Below are 27,047 nucleotides of genomic sequence, written 5' to 3'. Positions count from 1 at the left end.
AAATTAAATTAAAAGGTGCAATTCTGCAACATGTATAATATGACCACAGTTTTTGTAAAAAACTTTTTAAAGAAGTTATGCGTGCATGATGGTAAGAGTGTATCTATGCCCGTTTTTGTGTGAACATGTGTTGACCACACACATATAAAAGTTGTAGGGCATAGGGTGTAAGATTTCAGGGAGAGGCCTTTCAGATTTTATTTTAAATACTTTTAAATTATTGGAATTTGTACCGAAATACATTTTGAGGTTAAAAAGTCCAAGACACGTATTACATTTACTAAACATTCTTACGGGGAAACTTCTACATATTGAACCGCACCCAGGTCCATTGCCTCCCGTGTAGCTCGTTTCCTCATGGTGCCCATACCTTACAGTGAGAGAACGTCACAGTGTACTGGGCGTCCCTGGACTGGGGGGAAGGCACCTCGGGGTCCACCACTGGGGCAGCCACTGTGGATTCACACTGGTCCCAGAATGTGTATTGACAGAAGACAAAATTTGAGAGGCTTAAGGGCAGCCCGGTTGCCTCTTTAATTTTTACCTGAAGAGATATAAAAAAAAAAAAAAAGCAATATAACTCCCATAAAGAAACATTAAACTGTGCATTGCTTCAAATGTAAGAGCTCTTCAAATTTAAGAGCTACATAAATCGGTTATCCATTCGGTATCTGAAAATATCTGGCATCCTTTCATCAAGGGTTCCGTCTACAACAAATCCGTACCAGAGTACCACAACTACCGTGTGTAAACCTGGCAAAGGCACACACCTCCAACATTTTCCTAGTGACTGAGTTTTTGATGCAACCTTTATTGGAAAAGCAGGATTCACTGAACAATACATACCCCCCCGCATGCCAGATACACATGGACTTTTATTTTTTAATGTTCTTAAGTTTATTTATTTATTTTGAGGGAGAGGGGGAGGGGCAGGGAGGGAGAGAGAGAAACCCAAGCAGGCTCCGAGCTGTCAGCGTAGAGCCCAACGTGGGGCTCAATCCCACCAACCGTGAGATCATGACCTAAGCCGAAATCCAGAGTCGGATGCTTAACGGACCGAGCCACCCAGGTGCCCCCAATACACATGGACTTTTCAAATCTCATCAAGCGTCACCAGAAAGGGTGCTATACTTCTGGAGAAAGTACTGCCCACCGTTGTATTTACTGTTAGGAAGGTTAACGTTTACTCTGCTCTATGAAAAACAGAACTGTTTGGCATGAACAAGGTCATTCCTCTGCACCCGTCCATCTCATCGTCCCCTCACCCGGCAAGTCAGCTTCTTGACTCGGTGAACAGTCTCCCCGCTGATGTCCGTGACCTCGAGGCTTCCACCTTCGCTGGAGTTCTCAGAAGAGTCGTCCTCCACCACGCGCTCCGGGACGGCCCCTGTAATTCGCATGACTTCCACATGGAGGCGCCCTGCAACCTGCGGCAGGAACCAGAGCGCCTGCGGGTTAATAGGCATCCAGCGGGGAACCTGACCTTGGACAGAGAGCATGCAGCCACCTCCCGGGTGAGCAGGTGAGCGGCCCCCGCCCGTACTGCCACGGGAAACTCACCCCTTCCACAGCCGGTCCAGTCCATCTCTCACCCCCTGCAGTCACCCTGCCTGACTCTGAGCCAAATTTGCTTCTCTGCCACTTGCCTTCTGGAGTCAGCTTCACTCTTATCCTTTCCAGGCAGCCCAGGAACAGAGTAAAGACAGCTATCATATCCTACCTGGAGTCGTCTATTTTCCATGTTCGTATATTCGTTCATCTGATCTAGTCCCTGCCCAGTTGGAATACCGAAACAAGCAGTAGAGATACACGTGCGGGTTGTTATGAGACAACTTCACCCAGGAATCGACTGCATGCCCCGAACTGTGCTACTAAGCACTGCGTTTATGGCAGTAAGCCAAAAGACGTGGTCACCAGGCTCACGGAGCGTCTGCTCTCTTCAATGGGCGGGTAACTCACATTGGAGCAGGGGGAGTGAGACCTATCCCAGGAGGAACCACAAAGGCTTACAATTTCTTCAACATCCTGGTGGTTCTCTGGAGAGGTGCTAGTTTAGTGGTGCCTCTCTTACATTTGTTGGCACAGAACTGAATTAAAGGACAAGAATTTGCTCCCTCAGAGTGCTACAACTAGCCCAAGTTATGTTTCATGACACAGGTCAAGGCTGCAAAGGCTGGAGTCATGAAGGGGACGGTGCTGCCATCGTCTTAAATCGTGAGGCTCCACTGTAAAAGTAGCACGGACCCAACCTCCACACGGCAACTGGCACTGGCACCAAGCACCTGAGAGAAATTAGCTGATGGCGTTGGACAAGTGAGACCAATATGGACGAATCCGTTAGAGGAGGGGGAAAGGGGAAATGGGAGAAATCAGTTCGAAGGTAAGGCGGGTTCTCAAGCTTTCTTTCAATATTTTTTGAGAATCAACACATTTTTATTTATTTTTCTAAGTTTATTTATTTACAACTTGCTCCCAAGCTGTATCTGGTGAAGACCACATAGGGGCCGAGAAGGAACTCGGATGTATCACAAAGGTAAGAGATTAAAAGAGAGATGAACATGGCAACAGAGTGGAAGCTGGTTTCCAAAAGATTTCTAATTTGATTCAAACAAAAATCAAAAAAACTTGTGAACCATAAATTTAAAAAATGGGTATGAATATCTTTTAAAACCATGATTTAATCTTGAGAGTTTCTATTGATATTAGTAGAGAAGAAAGAGTATGATCCTGACTATTCACCCTAGATCTGCCTCAAGAGCATCACTTAAATCAGATACACACACACACACACACACACACACACACACACACACACCCTTCCACTTCGGTCAAGTTCCTCCCAGGCTGGCTTGTCCTTACCTCCCCCTGCTGGCTGATGATAGGAACTGCATACTGAAGTTTCACATCATAGAAGAGACACTCCAAGAACACATTAGCCACGCCAATTAGGTTGTGATTCTCTTGGGCTTCATAGAAAGGGTCACCTCGTTTCCCATAGAGACGCTTTGCCTGATGGGTAGGGTAGGCAGGTGGGGAGCCAGTAAGAAACAAAATATCAACTTGAATAATATTATTTAAAACTAGCACCTAAAAATGATTTAAGAAGAAAGCATTTATCCAGAGAAATTAAAAAGAAGTAAAAATTACCATCATGTCACATAAATAAAAGTAGCATATGGGAGGGGCTCTTGCTCAATTACACCCTCGTCTTCCCTATCACACCCCACATATAGCCTTTTTCATTCCATTCCCTGTGCTTTGTCTCATTTCCTTCACCAAGTCGTCTTTTCCATTACTAGCATCCAAAAAATGGATTGTGCTTTCTAAAATTATTCTTCGTAATCTCCCCAGCCATTATCACAGCTAGGGGAGCCAGAACATATGCTAATGAATACAAAATCCAACCTGGCTCCATCCGTGTGGATTTGTCACAACACTGACAAAACAGCACGGACTTACTTTGTTCCATTTCATATCACCTGGAATGTAGCAAAAATGCAGCCAAATAAGAACATGTTATGTGTTCTCTTCATTTAGTTTCTGTCCGTGTGGGGATCACATGTTTTATGACTGATCCAACATCTAACTTAGAAGTTTTTTCAAGATCACTTCTACATTCCTTTTCTTCCCCCACCCTGCCCTGCCTTTTTTAAAAGTAGGCTCCATGCTGGGCATGGAGCCCAACACAGGGTTCAAACTCATGATCCTGAGATCAAGAGTTGGAGGCTTAACTGACTGAGCCATGCAGGTGTCCCAACATTACTTTTCTAATATCGATGTCCAAAGCTTGACTACAGAAATTCACCGCCATGCATGTGTGTGTTCTGATGGTGAAATCACTTACACTCTGTGCTTTCAACATGGCCCAATCTCCTTTCCATTTTGTCTCTTTTACCTCAGGAATTTTTTCCTTCCATTCTTGATAAAGGTCTCTCATATCAATTAATTTATTCTCCAGCTTCTCGATGGTCCAAACTTGGGTGCTCTTTCCTTTCCTCCGCACTTGGATAGCTGGCTCACTCACGATTGCTCCTCTCTGCAGAATGAAGGAAACAAAAACAACAAATCAAATGAAACCAAATGAAGTCTTGTTATGACTTCTTAGATTGTTACAGCAATATATACTATCAGAAAGCAGCAAGTGTGAAGAAAACATATACAGAAAGAAGATGAAATTCTACCACAGATGGAATATTCTTGCTTATTTTCCATTTTCTATAGGTATACCCGTGCATGTTTTTTTTTTTTTTTATCATAATCAGAAACAAACAAAACTAAATTTCCTATCCCGATCCTCCCTCCACAGTTTTTATCTTATGATCACCTTCTTGTGCTATTAAATATTCTTCATAGACACAATTTTTAATGGAAACATAGAAATCTATTTTCTGGATGCACACTGGTTTGATCAATTATTCTATTGTTCGACATCATGACTATTTTAAATTTTTGCTATTATAAAGGCCATTATGATAAGCATCCTTGTATAAAAAGCACATGATCTTTATGAATTTTTTTAATGTTTATTTATTTTTGAGAGGGGGGAGGGGCAGAAAATATGAAGCGGGTTCTTTTCTGATAGCAGCAAGCCTAATGTGTGGCTCAAACTCATGAACTGTGAGATCATGACCTGAGCAGAAGTCAGATGCTTGACTGACTGAGCCACCCAGGCGCCCCTCTTTATGAATATTTCTATGACTATGGACTTAGCATAAATTTCTCAAAGAACTGCTTGGTCAAAGTACTAAAATGCAGAAAGAGTAATGAAATCCTGACTCGTTTCTAGCTTGCTTGCCAGGGGAAACATAAATGGATGCAAAATTATTGTCTTTTGAAGTTCCTCCTTAAAGGAAATATTCTTCGAGTTGAAATGACAGGAAACCTCCCAAAGGCTGCAAAGAGTCATTCTGTGCACAGAAAAAAGGTATTATACAAGCCTTCCTTTCTTCTTTTAAATTTTTTTTTTAATGTTTATTTATTTTTGAGAGAGACAGAGACAGAATGCGAGTGGGTTAGGGGCAGAGACAGAGGGAGATACAGAATCCGAAGCAGGCTCCAGGCCCCGAGCTGTCAGCACAGAGCCCGACGCGGGGCTGGAACTCACGAGCTGTGAGATCATGACCTGAGCCGAAGTCGGACGCTCAACCGACTGAGCCACCCAGGCACCCCGACAAGCCTTCCTTTCTTGTAGAATCCTTTCTGAAATTGGCACCTATCCCCCCATTCCAGAAGGGGGCATTTACACGACAGAGAGAAGAGGAATTACTTATATATATTTCTAGTTTTAACACATCTAAGGGCATATTTACTCTAGGAGGGGAGGGGCCTATAGAGGAATTTTTTTTTTTAATTTTTACTGTTGAAGTAGAGTTGACATACAATGTTATACTAGTAGATAGGAAGTCTTAAAAAGAATAAATACTCCGGCTCATATCAGCATCTCCTCACAGATTTTTTTTTAAATTTTTTTAACATTTATTTATTTTTGAGACAGAGAGAGACAGAGCATGAACGGGGGAGGGTCAGAGAGAGAGGGAGACACAGAATCTGAAACAGGCTCCAGGCTCTGAGCAGTCAGCACAGAGCCCGACACGGGGCTCGAACTCACGGACCGCGAGATCATGACCTGAGCCGAAGCCGGATGCATAACCGACTGAGCCACCCAGGCGCCCCTCACAGATGTTCTTTAGGACGTCAGGTTTGTCTGCTGGCTTACAGTACATACTGTTGTACATTTTACTCTCTCTCTCTCTTTTTTTTTTGAAGCACTCTTACCTTTCTGTTGGCACTGAGGTTTGCGGCAGGGATCTGCAGAGTCACCTGGTAGTCAGTGAGCTTGCTCATTTCCTCAGCTAAGAAGTTTGCCTCCCTTACCAAGGTATTGGCTTTCACAAGCTGCTCGCGCAGTTTTGCCAAGCTTTGGCGGAAGAGCTCATCCCTGTGGGGTAGCAGAAAAGGAAATGAGAAACTCCGAAAAGAAAAGGAAACCAATTCTGCTTCTAAGTGAGTCGTATTCTTAGAAAGTGGTAGGTAACTCCTTCCAGGCAATATTTTTCAACCATTTTTTTTTTTCCTGTTGGTAACCACTGATGAGGAGCAAATACATAGAGGGACTTAACTAAAAACTATGTTTTAAATCCCCTAACATCTGAAAACTTCTAGATTTTAATATGCTGCTGCCAAAAGACCAATAAAGGAATCCTTTAGGGAAAAGAACTGATTACGACTTTTTGTGTGCTTCTGGGGCTGGTGGGGAGGGGAATGGGGCAGGGGACAGAAATCTGGAGTCCATAAGGAGAAACTGTTTCACATGATTTCTTCAGTTGGTAAAAGGCAAGAAGTGGGACTTCTGTGCTAGCAGGAATTCTTTCCTCAAGTCCACACAATAGAAGACCTTCCTGAGAAGACCTTCTCCAACGTTCTGAGAAGACCTTCTCCAACGTTCTGACGCTGAATAGGACATTATTATGTGCCATTACGTGCTCTCTCAGTCCCCACATCTTTTGCCTCCGTAGATGTGTTGTATTTATAATCTCTCAGTTATTTGTGTAATTATTTGACTGATGTCTGTGTCCCCTATGGAGCTGCAGGCACCCCAGGGGGAGAACTGTGTGGTCAGGTGCACGGCCCATTGTGGGAAACCCCCGAAGTACCCACTGAATGAAAGGAAGAGTTCTGGTTCCACAGGTGGGTTCAAAGGTAATCCAGACTAGCAGAATGCTTATCTACCTTCTCTTTTCTACCATTTATACACCCCCTGCCCTTACTTCATAGGAAAATGGGGAGGTGGAATACCCAGTCTCTACCCCTTTCCCATCACCTCAAAAGTGACACTGAGGCACCTGCAAAGATGTTAATCGGAAATTACCCTAACACGTATGGCACACCGATCCTGTCTGTCTGGTTCTCCTAGGTGATACCATTTTTTTTCAGTTCCCTGGACTTGACTCTTTTTCAGCCAGCTCAGCCTTTTCTCTTTTCTACAACATCCAGAAAAAAAGCCTTCTGTGGATTTTTCCTTTTAAATATCCCCTAAATCTCTCTATTGCTTTCGTAACCCCTGGTAGCCTCAAAGCCCCCAGGCTCTTTCTCTGACACCACCAGTCACACAAACCCCTGCCTGTCTCAGGCCAGCCCTCAGTTCAAAACCTCCTCTCCCCGCATGGGATAAATCTGCAGGCACCTGTGTGCCCTACCGGACAGCTTTGGACTTCGCTCTCCCTACTCCTATACAACTCACCTCTCGGAGCAAACAAAACAGCTCTCATGCAATCCGCAAAACACCTTCCTCTTCTCCACGGTTTCTCATTTGTTTGTGCCCGCGTGCCCATCCAAATGCTTCCCGCCTTCTGTCTGCCCGTCCAGTGTCCACCCTTCAAACTCGCCTGAAGTCCTTCATCCTCCATGAAGTTGCGGCAGAAGCCCCACAGTATGGGGGTCCCACCCTCTACTAACCACCACCTCCCTTACTGTGCTTCCTACCCAAGCACACACACACTTATCACTTCAGTAATTTCACACAGTCAATACTCGCAAAGCACCTACCAAAGACACCACTGTTCTAGGCACTGGGAACACTTCAATGAATGAAGCTGATTTCCTGCTCCTGGAAGTTATTTTCAGATGAGGGATCAATGACAGAGGGATAATTATGTGGTTGAAACACTTCCTATTGTTGGATAAAACTGTTTTTTAACGGACTATTGTGATGTAATTTTCACATATTTATATCTTGCTCTATGACACATTGCCAGCTTGCAGAAAGAGTAACTACATCTCTGGATTTCTTTGTAATTCTCACTAGCTCTTAAATATACTTGATTTTCAGCCCACAACCTTTACTTAGGTATGAGTCCTTTGATATTTCACAAGCCATCAACACTTATTTAGGTAAGAGTCCCAGCTTCTAATATAATAGCCCATCATTAACGACATCTTAATTTTATCCAGTGACCCTGGTGAAATCAGTATTGTAGCATTCTCATCTCCTTGAATGACAGCTCCAAATATCATCCTTGCTACTCTCCTTCCTTGTAAGAATTAGAGCCTCGCGGCGCCTGGGTAGCTCAGTCGGTTAAGCAGCCGACTTCGGCTCAGGTTATGATCTCATGGTCCGTGAGTTCGAGCCCCGCGTTGGGCTCTCTGCTGACAGCTCGGAGCCTGGAGGCTGTTTCAGATTCTGTGTCTCCCTCTCTCTGACCCTCCCCTGTTCATGCTCTGTCTCTCCCTGTCTCAAAAATAAATAAAACGTTAAAAAAAAATTAAAAAAAAAAAAAAAGAATTAGAGCCTCAAAGAGAATCAATCTGGAATTGAGTGGAAAAAAATTTTTTAACACTTGATGGAAAAAATACAATCATTAAAAACAATGGTGAAGCATCCGACGTTGGCTCAGGTCATGATCTCATGGTTCATGAGTTCGAGCCCCATGCCAGGCTCTGTGCTGACAGCTCAGAGCCTGGAGCCTGCTTCAGATTCTGTGTTTCCCTCTCTTCCTTTTTTTTTGATTTTTTTTATTAAAAAAAAATTTTTTTTAATGTTTATTTATTTTTGAGACAGAGAGAGACAGAGCGTGAGCAGGGGAGGGGCAGAGAGAGAGGGAGACACAGAATCTGAAGCGGGCTCCAGGCTCCGAGCTGTCAGCGCAGAGCCCGATGCGAGGCTTGAACTCAGGAACCGTGAGATCATGACCTGAGCCAAAGTCAGATGCTTCACCAACTGAGCCACCCAGGCACCCCTGTTTCCCTCTCTTTCTGCCCCTCCTCTGTTCATGCTCTGTCTCTCTCTCTCTCTCAAAAATAAATAAGCATTACAAAATATTTTTAAAACAAAACAAAAATCTACCTTTTCTGTTGCATCTTTCTGTTTTTGTCTTTTACAATCTTCAGTACACAAGAAGTATGTAGGGAGAAAGGGTATCAGTGGGTCCAGTCACACCAATTACCTTCAAGCTCACTGTTATTAGAGTAAAGCCATCAGTTCACAGTAAAGGTGGAAAAGGCAGCTCTTCAGAAAAAGCATTATCTGATAACCTTTGTCTCTTTTACCCAGGCACAGTAAAAGATAAAGAGTAATGTGTTACAAGTAGGATAAATCTTCATACTTTGGTATCCAGACAGATGAGCAGAAAGCTCCTGGGGAAAACGCAACTGACTCTTTTCTCTTACTTTAGAACGATCAAGTGTGTTACCGCAGCAAGCCTGTTGTGCAGGCTAGGGCTCCCTTTTCTCCCTCTTCTTCTTCTTCCCTGAATGTGGCTCAGGTTTAAGCATCTCATTGCTTGTGAGAGATGCAGTGTGGCTGAAAGAATGAGAGTACCCGCCCAGGAGTCGTGGCTTTGATCCCACAGTCGTAACTTACCAGCTGAATGACTTTGGGTGAATCATTCAACCTCTCAGCCTGGTTCCTCACGTGTGAAGTGGGGTACAAATGATAACATATAGTAGCAGTTGTGAAGATGAGATGGACACATGTAAAGCACTTGGTGCCTGGCACCTGGTAAATGCTCTGCAAACGTCAGGTGCTACTTTCGTTACTAAGGTTATTGTAACAACATACGAGTTAGTAATGGGACTCCTAGATCTGGGTTCAGATGCTGGCCTTTTCAGGGGCCAGGTGGGTTACTGAGGAGGATATGTAAACTGAGTGCCCTATCTTCAGGACAGAGATAATTGTTCCCACTGTACACTGCTGCTGGGAGTGCTAAATCAGCATCACGCCTAGACTGCAGTGAGAACACAACAGAACTCAGCAATAATTTACTATCCTCACGGGTGATGGTTCCTCCACCACTACCTCAGTTCCGAGATAAATATTTTTTTTATTTAAAAGCATTTTTTAGGGGCGCCTGGGTGGCGCAGTCGGTTAAGCGTCCGACTTCAGCTAGGTCACGATCTCGCGGTCCGTGAGTTCGAGCCCCGCGTCGGGCTCTGGGCTGACGGCTCAGAGCCTGGAGCCTGTTTCCGATTCTGTGTCTCCCTCTCTCTCTGCCCCTCCCCCGTTCATGCTCTGTCTCTCTCTGTCCCAAAAATAAATTAAAAACGTTGAAAAAAAAATTTAAAAGCATTTTTTAATGTTTATTTATTTTTGAGAGACAGAAACAGAGCGCAAGCAGGGGAGGGGCAGTGAAAGGGGCAGAGAGAGCCTGAAGCAGGCTCCAGGCTCTGAGCTGTCAGCACAGAGCTCAACGTGGGGCTCAAACCCACGAACCACGAGATCATGACCTAGGCTGACGTCGGATGTTCAACTGACTGAGCCACTCAGGTGCCCCTGATATAAATATTTTTAAGTCACAAATTTTGAAAATTCACATTTAGATTTCTTAATATCATAGTTGTATTTAAAGAGACTCCAAAGTAAGGGAAATTTAAAATAAGAAACAGTTTTATGCTAAAGAACAATCCCAACTTTCTCTACTTCAATATCTAACAACGGTATTCTTTTTTTTTTTTAATGCTTATATATTTTTTTAAGTTGTACTTACTTATTTTGAGAGAGAGAAGGAGTGCAAGCGGAGAGGGGCAGAGACAGAGGGAGAGAGAGAGAATCCCAAGCAGGCTCTGTATTGTCAGCGAGGAGCCTGATGGGGGCTCAAACCCATGAACCAGGAGATGGTGACCCGAGCCAAAATCAAGAGTTGGACGCTTAACTGACTGAGCCACCCAGGAGCCCCCGCAACAATGATACTGTAACCCGGTGCCATTTTTATCGAAGGGTAAGCGGGGAGGGATGGTCTTTAATGACTAACATCCCAGTAAGCATACCAAGGATGGACAGAATCTCTGACAGGAAAAGGCGATTGCTAATGACCAGACACAGGACTAAGATTTCCTTCCTTGCTTAGGTCTGTCCTCACCTTCACATACCTCGCCCAAAGCTCCAAGGCCCTGGAGCCGGGCCTCTGGGTCACCGGGGTCTCATTCTTACCTCTCCTCTGCCCACTGGGTCACCTTCTGCTGAGCCGTCTGGTTGCTGTAGGCCAGGCGGTCGGGGCCGCTGCTCTGGGGCTGGCGCTCCGGGGACAGCTGCTGGCGGAGCCGCTCCAGCTCCCGCTCGTACATGAGCCGCTGCTCCTCCAGGGCGCTCCGCTTTTCTTCCAGGTACTGTTTCTCCAGGACCTGAACCACATTTTGCACTGGATCTGGTGAGCCAAGAGACAAGGCAAGGTGTCTTCGGGGTGGCTACGACAGGGCAGCCCGCCAGGTGCCTCTTCAGGCAGGAACCATCTCCTGGCTCGGAAGCTAGTCTTTGCAGATGCCTTCTCGGAGGGGCCTGAGGGGCATCCTCCCACCCACCTTTTAATTAACATTTCAGATAAATGTCCTGCGTGTAAACATTCCCTATATCTACTGCGTTTCTTCAATTTGATGAGCTCACGTTTACATGGATCATTAATCCACTCTAAGCAGGTGGTAGAGGGAACGGGCTTCGACCCACTGAGAAAAATTTCATGAAACCTGACACGGCTTCCGAGAGAGAGCCACACAGGATTTCATTTTTATGGTAGTCCATTTCCATGCCCATTTAGTTCTGATTCTAACCACAAATCTTATGACTCCTGAATTTCTATAATGTGGCGGAAGGGGGGGGATCTTGTAGATCACTGAACGTGTTTGAAAATATTGAGTATATGGTCTGGCCATTTCTCAGGTGCTGATATTCAAGAAGGCAATTCGCCTCCAAAAAAGAAAAGAAAAGGAGAAAGAAGGGGGAGGGGAGGGGGAGTTCACTCGCAAAACTCAAAGGCTCTTTTTTACTTTCTGTTTTTGCAGATCGAGAGATCAGCAACGTACACGTGGTGAATAATTATAGATAGATATACGTTGTTCAAAGGCCACGACCATGGGTAGCGGTGGCTGTGGTGTAGGTAGGGCTCCCTGGCTGTGGCAGGACGTTAGCTTGGTAATGACCACTGACCTGGATGCTGTGGAGAAAGATGAAGGCACTGACCATATGTCCAAAGGAGAAAGTTACGGGCGTCTCTAAGTGAGTGGACTCTAGGGAAACAACAGGTCAGACTATCTGGATGGCAAGTAAGAAAACCACCAACACGGTGAATATGTCCTTCAAGTACACGAGATGTGGAGGAGATGTGTTCCTATTCCCAGACTGGCCTGGAGTTCATACCCTTGCCTGTCATTCAAATTGTGACATTCATGCTATATTCCCACTTCTTGACTCTCAGTTTAACTTCCAAGGTTAAGAGTGGGAAATGAGGATAACAAGAGGGTATAAAAATACCACCCAATGATGGCTACTGATGGACTTTTCCACAAGACTCTATCTATCAATTTGTGAAATAAACATGTAAGTTATACTAATTTTCTATATGAACAGTAAGATGTTAGCTTAACAAATAAGGTTAAGTTATATAAAACAAAAAGTAGAAAGCAATTAAAAAAATCACCAGCTATACAGAGCACAGGTGAGTTGTTTTAATAAAAATAACAACCACATGGCAATAATAATTCTGCTAGCTACCAGCTACAACTCAGGGAGAGGCATATGCCCTTTACATGCATCATCTCGTGAATGCCTTGCAAGAAACTAAGGGTGGATAACATTCCCATTTTAAAGATGTTGACCTAAGATCACAGAGCTAATGAGCGACAGAGCCAGGTTTTGAACTCAGAGCAGAGCGAACTATCTGGGAGGAGGACATCACGTTAGTAATTGACTGATACAGTATTCTTATCTCCAATGTTTTGCTCAGAACTTGTACTCTGTTTAAGAGTAGGTATTAAAAAAAAATACTGTTCTTTGCTTATATAAAATTCTAAAATTCAGCATTTTTTCAGAGTAGAATAATTTTCTTTAAGAGTCCTGATATGGGGTCCCTAAAATACATTACTTGAAAATCTGATGGAAAATGAACTCTTAAAAATACGACACTCTTTCTTTTTTTTAATATTTGTGTTTTGAGGGGGCAGAGGAGGGGCAGAGAAAGGGGGACAGAGGATCTTAAGTGGGCTCTGTACCGACAGCAGAGGGCCTGACGCAGGGCTCAAACTCACAAACTGAGAGATCACAACATAAGCCAAAGTCACAGACTCAACTGACTGAGCCACCCAGGTGCTCCCCAAAATACCAAACTCTTAAACAAAGACAGACCATGGAAAGGGAAGACCTTTTCCATAGAGTAGAATATCTACGTATTCCAAAGCATCTGAACTTCTGACCTAGTCCTGTAATTTATTAAAAACACATGAAGTATGGTAAAGAAGAAGTCTGAAGAAGTTTTAAATGTAAGGGTTAGAAAAGAAAAGTTCTCCCAGAATTTTTAATAAATGCATTTCTCAAACAGTACATGTTTTTTCTCTTTCAGGCTCTAGGTTTAAAAAGGAAGGACAAGGTCCTTGCCATTCATTTATACTTACATGGAGCCTGATTTCCAAGAGCCCTACCTTAGTGTCTATGAATCTTTTCTAGAGACCGAACACTGGAAAACACAATGTTTTAGAACATTCTAGGATTTTTGCTAAAAGACACTAGATAAGATATTTAATCCTCATTTCTCCTTGTTAGTCAGAGATGTGTAGAAATCTACATGGTCCCAAATGGCAGAAGTGGAGGGGATCTCCCCTTGAGGTCCTGTGCTAATGAAGGGGCCATGTGACCAAAGTTGCTTTAAACTGCTTTATCAGCTGCCATGACGTAACACCCTACTATTCACCAGGCTTCATCACTGACCACAAACCAACCAGGAGATACAGAAGAGAGAGCAACTCAAAGCATCTATCCCCAGTAAGGCCTGCCCCAGGACTCTGGGACAGGCCATGCTATCCAGGGCCAAGGCAGAGATACAGGAGCTGATGTTTCTGTCTGTCTACCTTTTCTTTTTGAAACCTCTGACCTCAACCCAAGTCTGAAAATACCTTTCTCTTAGACATATTCGATAACATCATCTTTTCAAATTAATTAACCAGTTTCAAGCCTTTATCACTATACAGCATATTTTTAAAATAGATTATCCTAATCAGCAAGTCAACCTGACTCTATGATATGGCCTAGGACAGAAGCCAAAGACTACTTGGCCTATTCTCAACCAAGCAATCAACCATCAAAACATTGCCCACGGTTTTAATTTATCCCTTATCATTTTCTTTCTCTTGAATGAAGGGTTTTAAAACTCAGGAAGCCTGGTACCTAAGGCCACGATACCAAAGAGGTGGGTGTTTTAAGAAGAGACAAATGATAGCATTTATTATGGCATAGCATGTTCTCTCTTCTTCATTAGTTTATTCTTTACCTGGTATGTTAACTATGTAATGTGTTCAAACTTATTTATCTGTCCCAAGAATGGAAAAGAGAGGGTGTCAATAGTTAGAGGCTGGAAGGCATTTATGTGATAGATGGTATTCATTCACACCAAGATGCCCAATGCACTAAATTGAAGGGAAGTAGATCCTTTGGGGGAAAAAGCTCCCAAGAAACAAAAACTAACCTTTTAATCCCAGATGGAATAAATTCAATGACTCTTCACCAGCCCCTTCACTGCTCTTTACTTTAGAGCTACCATTGACTCTGTGAAGACAGATGAGTACCTGATTCTTATTCTGAACCCTGGGGAAGAACCCATTATTGCCCACAGATACGAGGTTTGCTTCTACTCTTAATTCCAATGAATTGTGTTTTAGGTCATTATTTATTTTAGAAATTTGAAAATACATCATTCTACGCTTAATGCAGGTAAATCTCCACCCGCAAGTACAATGTCCTGAACAGCTCTGCTGTCAACAGTCATAAAGACATTAGTCATCGTACCAATGATACCAATAGCACTTTTGTGCTGTTGGATGTATAAGGGACAGAATGGCTACTAGATTTTAACCAATGGGAAGGCAATGGAGTTGGGACCTGGGGAGGAAGGGGTCGCAGTTTAAAAAGGCACATTCCTCAATCAGGAATGCCTCAGAGTGCTTCTGTCAGGCAAAAAACTTCAGCTTCTTCCCAATCGTGTTAGTTGGAGTCTTGCCAAAGCAGGTATAGCACAAGCATCAGTCAGCAGCACTCCTAAAACCCGGTCAAGCTCCCCCATGCTAACATCACAATCAGTGAAAACCTCTTTCCCAGTGTTTGTGAAGGAGCTTCGTCTGAAACCACATGAGAGGGAAGAGAATCTTCAAATACGACCACCAGGGGGACGACCACCAGGCAGACAGGCTTATTATCGGGAAACCACCTAGCGGTAGAGGTGAATTGCGTGAATACCATTGGGCCACCAGCATTTCAGCACTGAGTCAGGGCATGTTCTGTGTGCCCCATAGGCAAGCTCCCCTTACCCGTGGAATTGGGTGAAGTGTGGGGAGGGAGAAACACTATTTTTAAGTAGATAAAATCAACACTGGAGAACAAGGCTTGATCTGAATACAAATGGATAACTCATGTTAATACCATGAGGCAGGTCACTGGTGACTAATTGGTTTGGCTAAGAGGATTGGAGGAATTAACAAATACTAAATACTCATCTGTTATTCAGGGGTTTACTATAAATATGATAGGAAGGTAGTGATTGAATAAAATTAGAAATCTACGATGTGGGACAACAGAGGATTCCACTGCTACCCCCAGGATACTCTGCAGTTAGAGGACAGAGACATCTGGAACTCTGTAATCTCATGTAGAGAAATAAGGCTCTTCCAATGGGTGTTCCTGCACCTGGAGTGGAGCCCACACCCTCCTGTCACACCCTGTATCCACTGGGGCTTCCAAAAATTACTCACAGGAGACTTGTTGCTCAGGCATGTTGTAAAATGGGCCATCAATGTGATGCTGGTGTCTGAACATCACTTTGGAATGTCTTTTGGGATTCCCCCCAACTGGGCGACTAAGTAGCAGAGTAGACTGACCCCTAGCTATGGTGCACCCTGGGGTGCAGCATCCAAAGCCCCAGCAGCTAATCTGTTTCCCCAGTCTCACTGATGTTCTTTTCTGGGGTTGTTCTATATTCTTCATATGAATGCATCACACTTGTTCCTCCATCTAGCCTTTTCTTCAGGCTTCATTTCTATAATTGAAAAGAGGGAGTCCTTGGGGCTAAAAATCCAGAGATAAAACGGTCAGAGTCTTTATTCCTGCAACAGAATCCCCAATTTGAGAAGCCAGAGATCTGACCGACTTTCTCCAGCCATGCTCACATTCTTCTAGATAGGCTGGTTCAAAGATAGAGGGCAAAAGTCAACATTTTCAAGGGAGAGCCCGACTGAGAAAACATAATGCTCTCCCTGCACCACGGCCGGCAGAGGCTCCTGGAGGTCCTCCCTGGTTCAAGTTGGGGATGATCCTTAGGTACTCAAAGAACAGCTGAATGGGACAGCGAGATCGGACTTTCTCATCTCAGGGGCTCCTGAATGTAGCCTCAGCTATACTTCTTGTCACACAGTTCTGGTCCAAGAAATGCTGCCTTGTACCTGGTAACAGAGGAACTTTGCTGTCCTGTTTCTAGTTTCCAGGCACAAGCCTGGAGATGAGAAGACCGAGAGATGGAAAATGAAGGGGCACATTTATAAAACAGCCATCAAGACAGAATGTGATATGGATTTTGTTGAATGCACGTTAAGTGTTTATGAAGAGGTAAAGGATTTCCTTTTAGATACAGAGAAGAATTTTAAAACAAACATTGAAAACTTTCTGGATCAAGGGATCTAGAAATGATGCTTTAAGGAAATCTCTTCCTTAAAGGTCTGAGACAAGCCAGTGTGCAGGTCAAGCAAAGAGCCTATAAAGCCCGTGGCTATCATTTTTGTAAAAGCTACCCGGGCTTGCTATGTAAGCCTCTTTGATGGTATAATTTCCAACTGGATTTACAGCAAAATATCATGACTTTTATTTACCCATTACATTCCATTGGAAATTCCTGGGTTCATGCCCTGCTAGGGATTTTTGTGCTCTGAAAGATTCAGAAATGACAAGCCCAGTAAGGGGAATTTGAAAAGGAATGCCACCATAGTCCTTCCGGACTCTATGACCTTGGAAATGTTACCACAACTGGCTTGGAAACAAGGGGCTCAAAAAAGGGACTACCCACTCCTTGGTTACACTTGAGGGAGCAGATCAGGCCATGGGATGTTTCATGAGCCCCTCTCCAGGGGCCTCTGTAAGAAATTAGCAATTTTATCTATCTAAGTTTCAGAGTGATACTTTATGCAAGCACATCCCTCAAGGGACAGGAGCTGCCCAAGACGGAGGAATCGGAGGGAAGGTCTTACCATTGCTGTTCAGCGTTTTCATGATAACCTCCATCTGTGCAAATTCATAGTTATAGTCTGGTTCCGAGGAAGCTTCACTGGCTGCGTCCAGGTCATGCTCTGGCGGGCCGGTTTCCTTTTCAAAGTCTTTCAACCAGTCTCGCCGTTTCCTCTTAGGTAAGTTAATTCTGTGGGGTTTTCCACCATTAGAGAAAATTGACTTGTTTTATACTCAGGTAACAGTAAAAAAAAAAAAAAAAAAAAAAAAAAAAAAAGTGAAAATATTAGGGAACCCAAAGAGGTTACCTAAAAAAGTGGTTATTTCCCCACAGGATTCTATCACCGTGCCACAGCTGGGTAGTGCTGCACACAAGGGTGCCATTTACACAGGACCTAAAAGAAGACCAGGGAATATGTCAGTTCAGTGGGAAAGAGCACAGAACCCAGACCCAGCAGCCCATGAGAGATGGAGAAGTTTCTCGCAACAGACATATTCTGCTAATACCAAAAGAAGGAGTAATAGAATTGCAACCACCCTCAAAACGTGATCAGAACGCAGTGATGATCTGAGGCACTTGAGTGGCTCAGTGGGTTAAGTGTCGAACTTTGACTCAGGTCATGATCCCGTGGTTTGTGAGTTCGAGCCCTATGATGGCCTCTGCACTGAGAGTGCGGAGCCTGCTTCACGTCCTCTGTCCCCCTCTCTCTGCCCCTCTGTCCCTTCTCTCTCAACAAATAAACATAAAAAAAAAAAAAAAGAACAAAACACGATGATCAAGGGCAGCCAACATCCCTCAAAGATAGACAACTTGGCATGATGTGCTCCTGATGGAAACATACACGAGAATGCCTATGGAATTTTCTTGTCCAAATTTGAGTTGAATCTGATCGAGCTGTTATATCAAAATACCAACTTAGGAAATACAGAAGGTGGTGGAAGATGCTAAATAATGCCATGGGACACAACGAGCAAAATGCTGACTACAGAAAACAACCAAGCATCTTCAACAACTAAAATGCAAGGAAAAGGGGGTGGGGACAGAGGGAGGAGGAACCCGGAGGCTAAAAGAGACAAACAGCCAATGACAACAGTTGAATCTTATTTGATCCTGATTTCAAGAAACAAATGAAAAGGAACATTTCTGATACCTTTGGGGAGATGTGAACACTGACTCAATATATGAAGGTTAATAAGGAATTATTGTTAATTATTTTAGGTGTGATGGAACTTAAGCTATGTTCACGAACACTTGTTTAGAAATACAAGCTGAGACATTCATGGATAAAAAGTTATACTGTTGGGAATTTTCTTTAAAATAACCCAGAGGGGAGGGAGGGGGAGATGTGGAGGGTATAGAAATAAAAGCAAAACTGTCTGCGAGATGCTCATTTTTGAAGCTGGATGATGGATATACAGGGGGTTCACCATACTCTTCTTTCTACTTTATATGTTTGAAGCTTTCCATAATAGAAACTTGGGGAAAACATAAAAGAACACCAGGCTTAAATCCTAAATAGCTACCAAACAAATTGTAAAAATAAGACAAATAGCCAGAGATGGGGGAAAGGACTCCGAGTCTGTTACACTGCACGAATCACACCTCAGATCACGTGCACTGTGTCTCTGGTTTTGTGCTGGCCTGTGCATCTGGGATTCGATTCAAACCCTATAGCTGCAACTCTGCCCAGAGGACATCTGGAGCTGGTCTCCCAAGGGCACAGGTTTCCTCACCTCACAGCTATGCTATGGCTTACAGGGTACAAGGGGCTGTGAATGACTCACTGTAACAGATTTCATAGGATTTCCTGCCGATCGGAAGATCTCATCAACTGATTTTTAACATAGTTAAAGCCTTGCCACTGTGACTTTTTTTAGGGGGAGATGAAAAGTCATCCAGAATTTTTAGTGCAGATAATTTTTTTAAATGTTTATTTATTTATTTTGAGAGAGAGAGGATCCCAAGCAGGGTCTGGGCTGTCAGCCCAGAGCCCCTCAGGGCTTGATCTCAAGAACCCTGAGATCATGACCTGAGCCAAGATCAAGAGTCGGATGTTTAACCTACTGAGCCATCCAGGCATCCCTAATGTTCTTATACATGTTTCCTTCATTTAGAAAAGAGATTTTGTGGCAGTGCATGCATGGCTCAGTAGATTAAGAGTCCAACTCTTGGTTTCAGCTCAGGTCATAATGTCATGGTTTCATGAGTTCAAGCCCCACGTCAGTCTCTGGGCTGTCAGTGTGGAACCTGCTTGGGATTCTCTCTCTCTCCCTGCCTCTACCCCACTCATGCTGCCTCTGCCTCTCTCAAATAAATAAATAAACTTTAAATGAAAAAGAAAGATTTGGGGGCATCTGGGTGGCTCAGTTGGTTGAGAGTCTGACTTCAGCTCAGGTCATGATCTCATGGTTTCTGAGTTTGAGCCCTGCATCAGGCTCTGAGCTGTCAGTACAGAGTTCGCTTCAGATCCTCTGACCCCTGCCTCTCTGTGCCCTTCCCCTGCTTGTGTGTGGGCTCTCTCTCTCAAAAAAGAAACATTAAAAAAAAAAGAGAGAGATTTTGCTGGTATTTAAGAAAAAAATTATGAGGATATTAATTAATTAAAGTTTAATTTGCTAAAGAACTGTCAGGTGAAGTTTGATGGAGAAAAAAATGAATATTATTCTTAGTTTTAATTTTTCAATAAATTAGTTTTCTCATACAATCTCATTATCTAGCTCTTAATCTTGACCAGACGCTCTAGCTCAAGAGTCACAGAATAAGGAGAACTCACACAGGAAAATAATCCTCTCTTTGCAGTAATATTTCAAGTACAGGGGCTAAATTTTTATTGATAAAAATACCCTGGAAAGACCATCTCATATGTTTTTAATTTGTCATGCACAAACAAGATAAAACTTTGGTGTGTATATATTTTTATTATCTTTTGAGAGAGAGAGTATGAGGAGGGGCAGAGAGAGAATCCCAACAGGCTCCACACTCACAGCACAGAGCCTGACGCAGGGCTCAATCCCACAAATCGCGAGATCTTGACCTGAGCCAAGAACAAGAGTCAGATGCTCAACTGACTGAGCCACCTGACTCAGGCGCCCCTGAGTGTGCATATTTTACACTAACATGCTCCCTTTATTCTTGCCAATGAAAATGACTCAATGCTAACTCAAGCTTCAAAGGTCTGTGTCCATCTATTTGGAATTATGGACTAATTTATTCATTTGAGAAAAGTGGAAAATGAGACTAGAATACATGTGTGTGTGTGGGTGGGTGTGTGTGTATCTGTATCTATCCATCCATCTATCTATCTGCCTACCTATCTATCCATACGTCTATACGTATACACATATTCTTGCCAGAAGGATGATGAAAAGTTGTTTTGGGGGGAAAATTTTTAATAGAATACTTACCTCTTATACCTAAAAAGCATTAGTCAGTTTATAAGGAAAATACCTGCCCAGTTTATTAAGATATCTAAGTAACCTAATATATCTAGGTATATAGATGGATGGATCCCCAGACCTATGTATCTATAATCTAATATCTAATGGCAGTATGACAAATTGAAACTTGTCACTCAGTGTCCTTTATTGTTTTAAGCTCTGAATTATAATTTAATTTTCAGTTCATTTTCATTGTCCATATTTTGATACACAAGTGCACGAGAATGGTCGTAGCAGATATAGAACCTTCCCATCATCTCAGAAAGTTGTATTGGGCAGTGTTGTTCTAGAATGAAACTAAAAACAGTTCCGAAGCAAATGAGAGAGGAATATAATAAGCTTTGTCTTTCTTATTTATTGCTAACTTTCATGATCATTTATATATTTAAGGGACCCTTATATAGGTGCACACACACACACACACACACACACACTCCTTTTTTTTTTTTAATGTTTATTTGTTTTTGAGAGAGAGAGACAGAGAGAGAGAGAGAGAGAGCAAGTGGGAGAGGGGCAGAGAGAGAGGGAGACACGGAATCTGAAGCAGGCTCCAGGCTCTAAGCTGTCAGCGCAGAGCCCGATGTGGGGCTTGAACTAACGAACTGCAAGATCATCACCTGAGCTGAAGTCAGACGTTTAACCCACTGAGCCACCCAGGTGCCCCACTTTTTTTTAAATGTTTATTTATTTTTGAGAGAGTGCGAACGTACACACTCACTTCTGAACACATGTATAAACATTACTTTGACTTATAGTATGTTCTTATTACAATAATATAAAGAAAAGTTATGGAAATTGCCTGGGTTGGTAATGTATCCAGCCAAGAAATTAGCATTAAAAAGTAATTTCTAGTTGGACACATGCCTGGGAATTTGTTAAGAAGCAAATACAAAATGTCTTTGCAGCAATTTGTGTCCCCTCACCCAGGCCACGAGACTCCTGCAGATAAGCTCCCACTGAAGATGATGCACCTAAGGAATCACATGCTGCTCGAGGGAAAAGAACCCACTGAAGTCTTAACTTTGAAATAAGTGAGCAAACAGACAGAACGGGGTTTCTGAAAACCAGGCTCATCGGCATGTGAAGGAGCCATTTACTTTTCCTACCTTGAATTTTCTTTTGGAGTGAGAGTCACATCACCATCGGATGCGATGTCGATCTCACAGTGCTCCGGCTGTATTCCTATGCCAAAGAGCTGGATGTCCTGGGACGTGTCTGCACCCACCCTGGTATGGTCCTAGTAACAGATCATGAAAGAAAGGAAAACATCTATACTTACAAGTAACTCAACAAAAATTTATCACAATCAATTTAAATAACCCAACAGCATGACAATATTAAATGAATCAGATACAAGATATTTGGGGTGCTCTAAGTCAAATCTTCCATGACATTTGTACTTATTTATTTATTTATGAAACAGAGTGAGACAGAGAGAGAACGAGCAGGGGAGGGGCAGAGAGAGAGGGAGGGAGAGAGAGAGAATCCCAAGCAGGCTCTGCACTGTCAACATAGAGCCTGATGCGGGGCTCGAACTCATGAACCGTAAGATCATAACCTAAGCCAAAATCAAGAGTCAGACACTTAACCAACTGAGCTACCCAGGTGCCTCTATGTTTTTAATTTGAGAGAGAGAGAGAGAGTTTGAGCACATAAGCAGGGGAGGGGCGAGGAGTGGGGGGAGAGAAAGAGAGAGAGAGAAAATCTCAAGTAAGCTCCATGCTCAGTGCAGAGCCCCACCTAGGGCTCAATCCCACGATCCTGGGATCACCACCTGAGCCGAAATCAAGAGTCAGATGCTCAACCAACTGAGCCGCCCAGGCACCCCAGTAGTTGAGTGTTGAATACCAATCCTACATAGAGTGTGGAAGCCTGTGGACTATAGAATGCACAGATGAGCAGGACTTCAAGTACCTCAAACCCTAGACACAGGAGGACTGTGACTCCTGGGGAGGCGGTCCACTGCTCGTCCCTTTGTTTCTTTCATTGCTCTAAAAATCACTGAGTCACCATGATAATAATATTTCCCTATTCAACAGAAAGGCTTGGTCTTTCAAAATTAGGAATTTGGACACATTTCCTTACGCCTTAGTCATGTTCTAAACAAACAGATCTTGAGTCCATTAGTGGGCTTAATAACTCAGGGGCCATTTGCCCCATATTTAGGTCTCTGGGAAAAGTAAAATAGAAAGGATGAAGGAAAACTGAGGCTCCTTTCCTCAATTGTAGCTTATTTTCCATCACATTTTTTATATTAACTAGGCAGATCAGAATCCTTAACAAGGCACTTATTTAACTTTTTGCAAGTGGGTAAATCTTTTCATTTAGAGATTTCGGTATGTGGACAGTTACATAAGCTGCCTTCAAGTCTCCAGGTCTCTAATCCTTGAGAGTTACATACTGCCACATACATTTATATACTATCATAACTCAGGAATTGTGTGTGTGTGTGCGTGTGTGTGTGCGCATATTAAAAAGGCCCTATATCTTTTGGGGTACCCCATATCAGTGCCTATCAGGTACCCTATTTCAAACAGATGTCTCATTTTTCACTTTCACAAAATAAACCAGCATTTCCAAAAGTGTGGTCTGACAGAGAAAGATAAACACCATATGATTTTGCTTTATGTGGAATCTAAAAAACAAACAAACAAACAAACAAACAAACAAACAAACATAAAGCAGAAGTAGACCCATAAATATAGAGAACAAACCGATGGTTACCAGAGGGGAGGTTTTCACTCTCAGCGGTAACCTGACTGCACTATCCCTCCTCTTTCAATGAGGGCTAAGCTGGATACAAAAAGCAAAACCAGGGACACCTGGGTGGTTCAGCTGGTTAAGCATCCAACTTCTGCTCAGGTCATGATTGCATGGTTCGTGGGTCGGAGCCCCACGTGGGGCTCTGTGCTGACAGCTCGGAGCCTGGAGCCTGCTTCGGATTCTGTGTCTCCCTCTCTCTCTCTCTCTCTGCCCCTCCCCTGCTTGTGCTTTGTCTCTCAAAAATAAATAAAATGTTCAAAAAGCCAAATCATGGGTACAGGCGCCCAGATTCCAATGGGAGTGATATGTGAATGCATCAGGATTGCAACCATCTATTTATATACTCTCTTACCTTTAAATAATAAACCAGAAGCTCGTTAAGAGCAGGGTCCGCGTTCAGGTTGACTAAGTAGCACTTATCATCTCCCACCTTGATACCCGATGTCTCCAGGGAAATCCCCATACTTTCAAGCTGTCGTTGTCTCTCCTGGGCACAAAAACAGACAAACACAGGGGACTCTATTTGTTGCTCTACTGACAAGATGTATCCATGGAAAGTTTAAGTCACTCTTTCTGGGGACAATGCCAATGAAATCACACATCACAACCAAGTTTAGGGAGTCTCTAAAATGCGTGACGTCTTGTGTCCATGTTAAAAGTGTGCTAAGAGTGAACCAGATACCATCTTCCGTTTAAGGGGTTTATAGTCCAGTCGAGGGGACAAGACCACGTACCTAAATCAGAGGAGAAGAGCCCTGTGTCACTCGAGAGGAACAAGGTACTATGGGGCTTCCAAGGAAGGAGCCCATGTTGTATTCAGAGACCAGGAAAGGCTTCAGGAAAAGAATATACTTGCGATGTCTCTTGAAGTATAAGAATTCCACAGGAAGAAATGGAGGAGAAGTAAGGTAAGAGCAAGGTGTTGTAAGGGCACAGGAAAGACTGGGCATATTGCCTGATTTCAGGTGATAATAACCCTAGTAAACGTGGGAAAGTCATGGGAGATGGGGGCAGGAAGTACTGAACTACAACAGCAAGCAAAACAAAGTCCCTTTTGTGAAAACTTATATTCTAGTAGAAAGAGACAGACCATAAAAGAAAAAAAAAAAAAAAAAAAAAAAAAAAAAACAGACAAGCAAAACAGAATTTCCAGGGATGATAAAGTGCCGTGAAGAAGTACAAAGTAACGGATGAGAGACAGGAAGTCAGCAGTACGTGTGTGGGGTACGTAAGCACGGGTCTGTGTGAGAATAACACCTACGAGAAACATATAAGCAAAAGGCTTGACTAGGTCCCAGTTACTGCTTTCAAGCTACCTGATTGGGATGGGCCAATATTTCCAAGTAGTCAGCGAGATTAAAATGTTCACAAAATGTATAGTGCAGATTCATAAAACACACCCACTCACACACAAGTGCAGAATTAGTCCTTGCTTCATATTGTTTCTCAAGTAAAGTTCATATAACATTTTCTTACAAGCCCCAAAAATCAAATACACTGGGAAAAAGACCATGATGAGTGGTAGGTTATAAATTCTCGGCCAGTCAGGTAGCACACTTTGCCGGGTGATGTAAAATCATAAAATAGAAAAGCAGGAAACATTAACAGTGTTTCCTGGAGACCATGCCTGTTCCAGCTCAGTGCTCCTAGCAAATAAATGGACCAAATGGTAGTTGATAAAGGACAACGAAGTTACAGGCTCTAAAAGTGATCTCTGCAGTCTTGGTGAGCAGAAAGAGGTCCTTGAATGGCTCTGGGAGGATGATGAGTGGCTACGCAGAAAAGATGGCAAATGAAAAAGAATCACAAGATTTTAGGCCTAAATTATCGGGCTACCTGTGCGATTTCTTCTGTTTTCCTCAGCTTCTCTTCCCAAGTCACTGTTAGTTCTTTGATCAGCTTTTCAGATTCTTCAAGCTTCTCTTTTAGTTCAGGGGCCTTCATAGCCTTAAAATGAAACCAGAGATATCTGATTTTCTATTTTTTCCCACCATTATTCATAAAACAATCCTTTACTGTGCTTCTGAAGTGGCTATCAACAGTCTGTTGGAAGCAATTAAGTCATACACTGTCAGGGTGGACTTGTACATCTTTATTAATAAAAAGAAATGTAAGAATAAATGACTGCTACTCTTTAGAGGGGAAAAGGAATACCAGTGCCCTGAATTAAACTGATACAAATCACTACAGAGTAATTTTATCCATCGTACTTAAATTTCACATTTAAAGACCTAAAAGATGCTAAAGTTTGTCTTCAAAGCAGAAACGTCGTAACAAAGGTAACTTAAGCACTGTTACCTTTTTTTTTTTTTTTCCCAGCAAGACAGAGATCAACACACATCATCAATAAACACATCCCAGTGATAACCTACCAGGAAAAGTGAAGATTCTTCTCATTTATTTTATTTTATTTTATTTTAAAATTTTTAGCGTTTTTATTTTATTTTTGAGACAGGGAGAGACAGAGCATGAACGGGGGAGGGTCAGAGAGAGGGAGACACAGAATCTGAAACAGGCTCCAGGCTCTGAGCTGTCAGCACAGAGCCCGACGCGGGGCTCGAACTCACAGACCGCGAGATCATGACCTGAGCCGAAGTCGGACGCTTAACCGACTGGGCCACCCAGGCGCCCCTCTTCTCATTTATTTTAAAATTGGACTCTGGATCATTTAAAACTCCTTTTCTGGGGCGCCTGGGTGGCTTAGTCAGTTAAGCATCGACTCAGGTCATAATCTCACAGTTCGTGGATTCAAGCCCCACGTCAGGCTCTGTGCTGACAGCTCAGAGCCTGGAGTCTGCTTTGGATTCTGTGTCTCCTTCTCTCTCTGCCCCTCCCCTGCAGTGCTCTGTCTCTCTCTCAAAAATAAATAAACATGAAAAAAAATTTTTTTTAGTGGATGGTGATAAAAACCTTGTGTATTCATTACTCCCTTGGAAACAAGACATCTGGGTAAAAGGGTAGGAATTTCCCTCTGAGTCTGCGGAGTGAGAATAACTAAGGGGTCTCAATACAGATGTATATATATATATATATATAAAGCTTTTTTAAGCTAAGCTTTTACTTGGGGGCTTTACTTGGAATGGCATGCTTTGACCCCCTATGGCAACATGAGCCTCCACAAAGTGTAAGCCCACGAACAAGAAAGATGGCAGAGTTGGACAAGAGGCCACGGTGGCAACGTTGTGGACTCTCCCTGAGGCACCGAGGTCACAGCGGGAACAGAGTCTGCGAGGGACACTCAGTGCTGGGTATAAGGGGACACCCATGAAAACCCTAGGTGAACCCGCTGTGGCCCCTCTTCCGTTCTCTTTGGCCAGGCATCATTCTACCGTCTGGCCTGGATTACATGGTCATGGCAGAAAGGCAGGTTCAGAGACAAGAGGAAAGAAGGAGCTCATCCACGTATGTACTGACTGCAGAACTATTACATTTTCCTCCTAGGATCATGGCTCTTCAAAGTTGATTGGTATTTTTATATTTAAGTTTATTTATTCTTTTAAGAGAGAGAGAGAGAGAGAGGGAGTCTGTGAGTGAGTGGGGGAGGGGCAGAGAGAGAGACGGGGACAGAGGATCTGAAGCAGGCTGTGCGCAGACAGCAGAGAGCCCAATGTGGGGCTTGAACTCACGAACCAAGAGATTCATGACCCGAGCCGAAGGCAGATGC

At 43.2% G+C, this 27,047-nt stretch overlaps 1 protein-coding gene across 7 annotated transcripts in view; it reads right to left on the bottom strand.

The window, feature by feature from the left end:
• KIF13A (kinesin family member 13A) overlaps positions 1-27,047 on the bottom strand; it is a 215,369-nt gene that overhangs the window by 37,447 nt on the left and 150,875 nt on the right. For 4 of the 7 annotated variants that reach the window (XM_042985645.1, XM_042985648.1, XM_042985646.1 and 1 more), the window contains exons 12-22: positions 25,220-25,330; positions 23,736-23,870; positions 21,727-21,857; positions 17,491-17,577; positions 17,206-17,372; positions 10,925-11,138; positions 5,776-5,938; positions 3,896-4,036; positions 2,860-3,009; positions 1,266-1,427; positions 371-544 (exon numbers count right to left, since the gene is read on the bottom strand). In XM_042985645.1, the coding sequence (XP_042841579.1) occupies positions 371-544; positions 1,266-1,427; positions 2,860-3,009; positions 3,896-4,036; positions 5,776-5,938; positions 10,925-11,138; positions 17,206-17,372; positions 17,491-17,577; positions 21,727-21,857; positions 23,736-23,870; positions 25,220-25,330 (1,635 nt within the window). Of the gene's footprint in view, positions 1-370; positions 545-1,265; positions 1,428-2,859; positions 3,010-3,844; positions 4,037-5,775; positions 5,939-10,924; positions 11,139-17,205; positions 17,373-17,490; positions 17,578-21,726; positions 21,858-23,735; positions 23,871-25,219; positions 25,331-27,047 lie in introns of all 7 variants that reach the window. The other 3 variants (XM_042985643.1, XM_042985647.1, XM_042985644.1) reach the window with 1 other exon arrangement.

This window comes from Panthera tigris, chromosome B2 (genome assembly GCF_018350195.1).
Source record: "Panthera tigris isolate Pti1 chromosome B2, P.tigris_Pti1_mat1.1, whole genome shotgun sequence".
NCBI lineage: Eukaryota > Metazoa > Chordata > Mammalia > Carnivora > Felidae > Panthera > Panthera tigris.
Note: the sequence above shows the minus strand (reverse complement) of the source record. Positions and strands in the feature narration are given on the sequence as shown.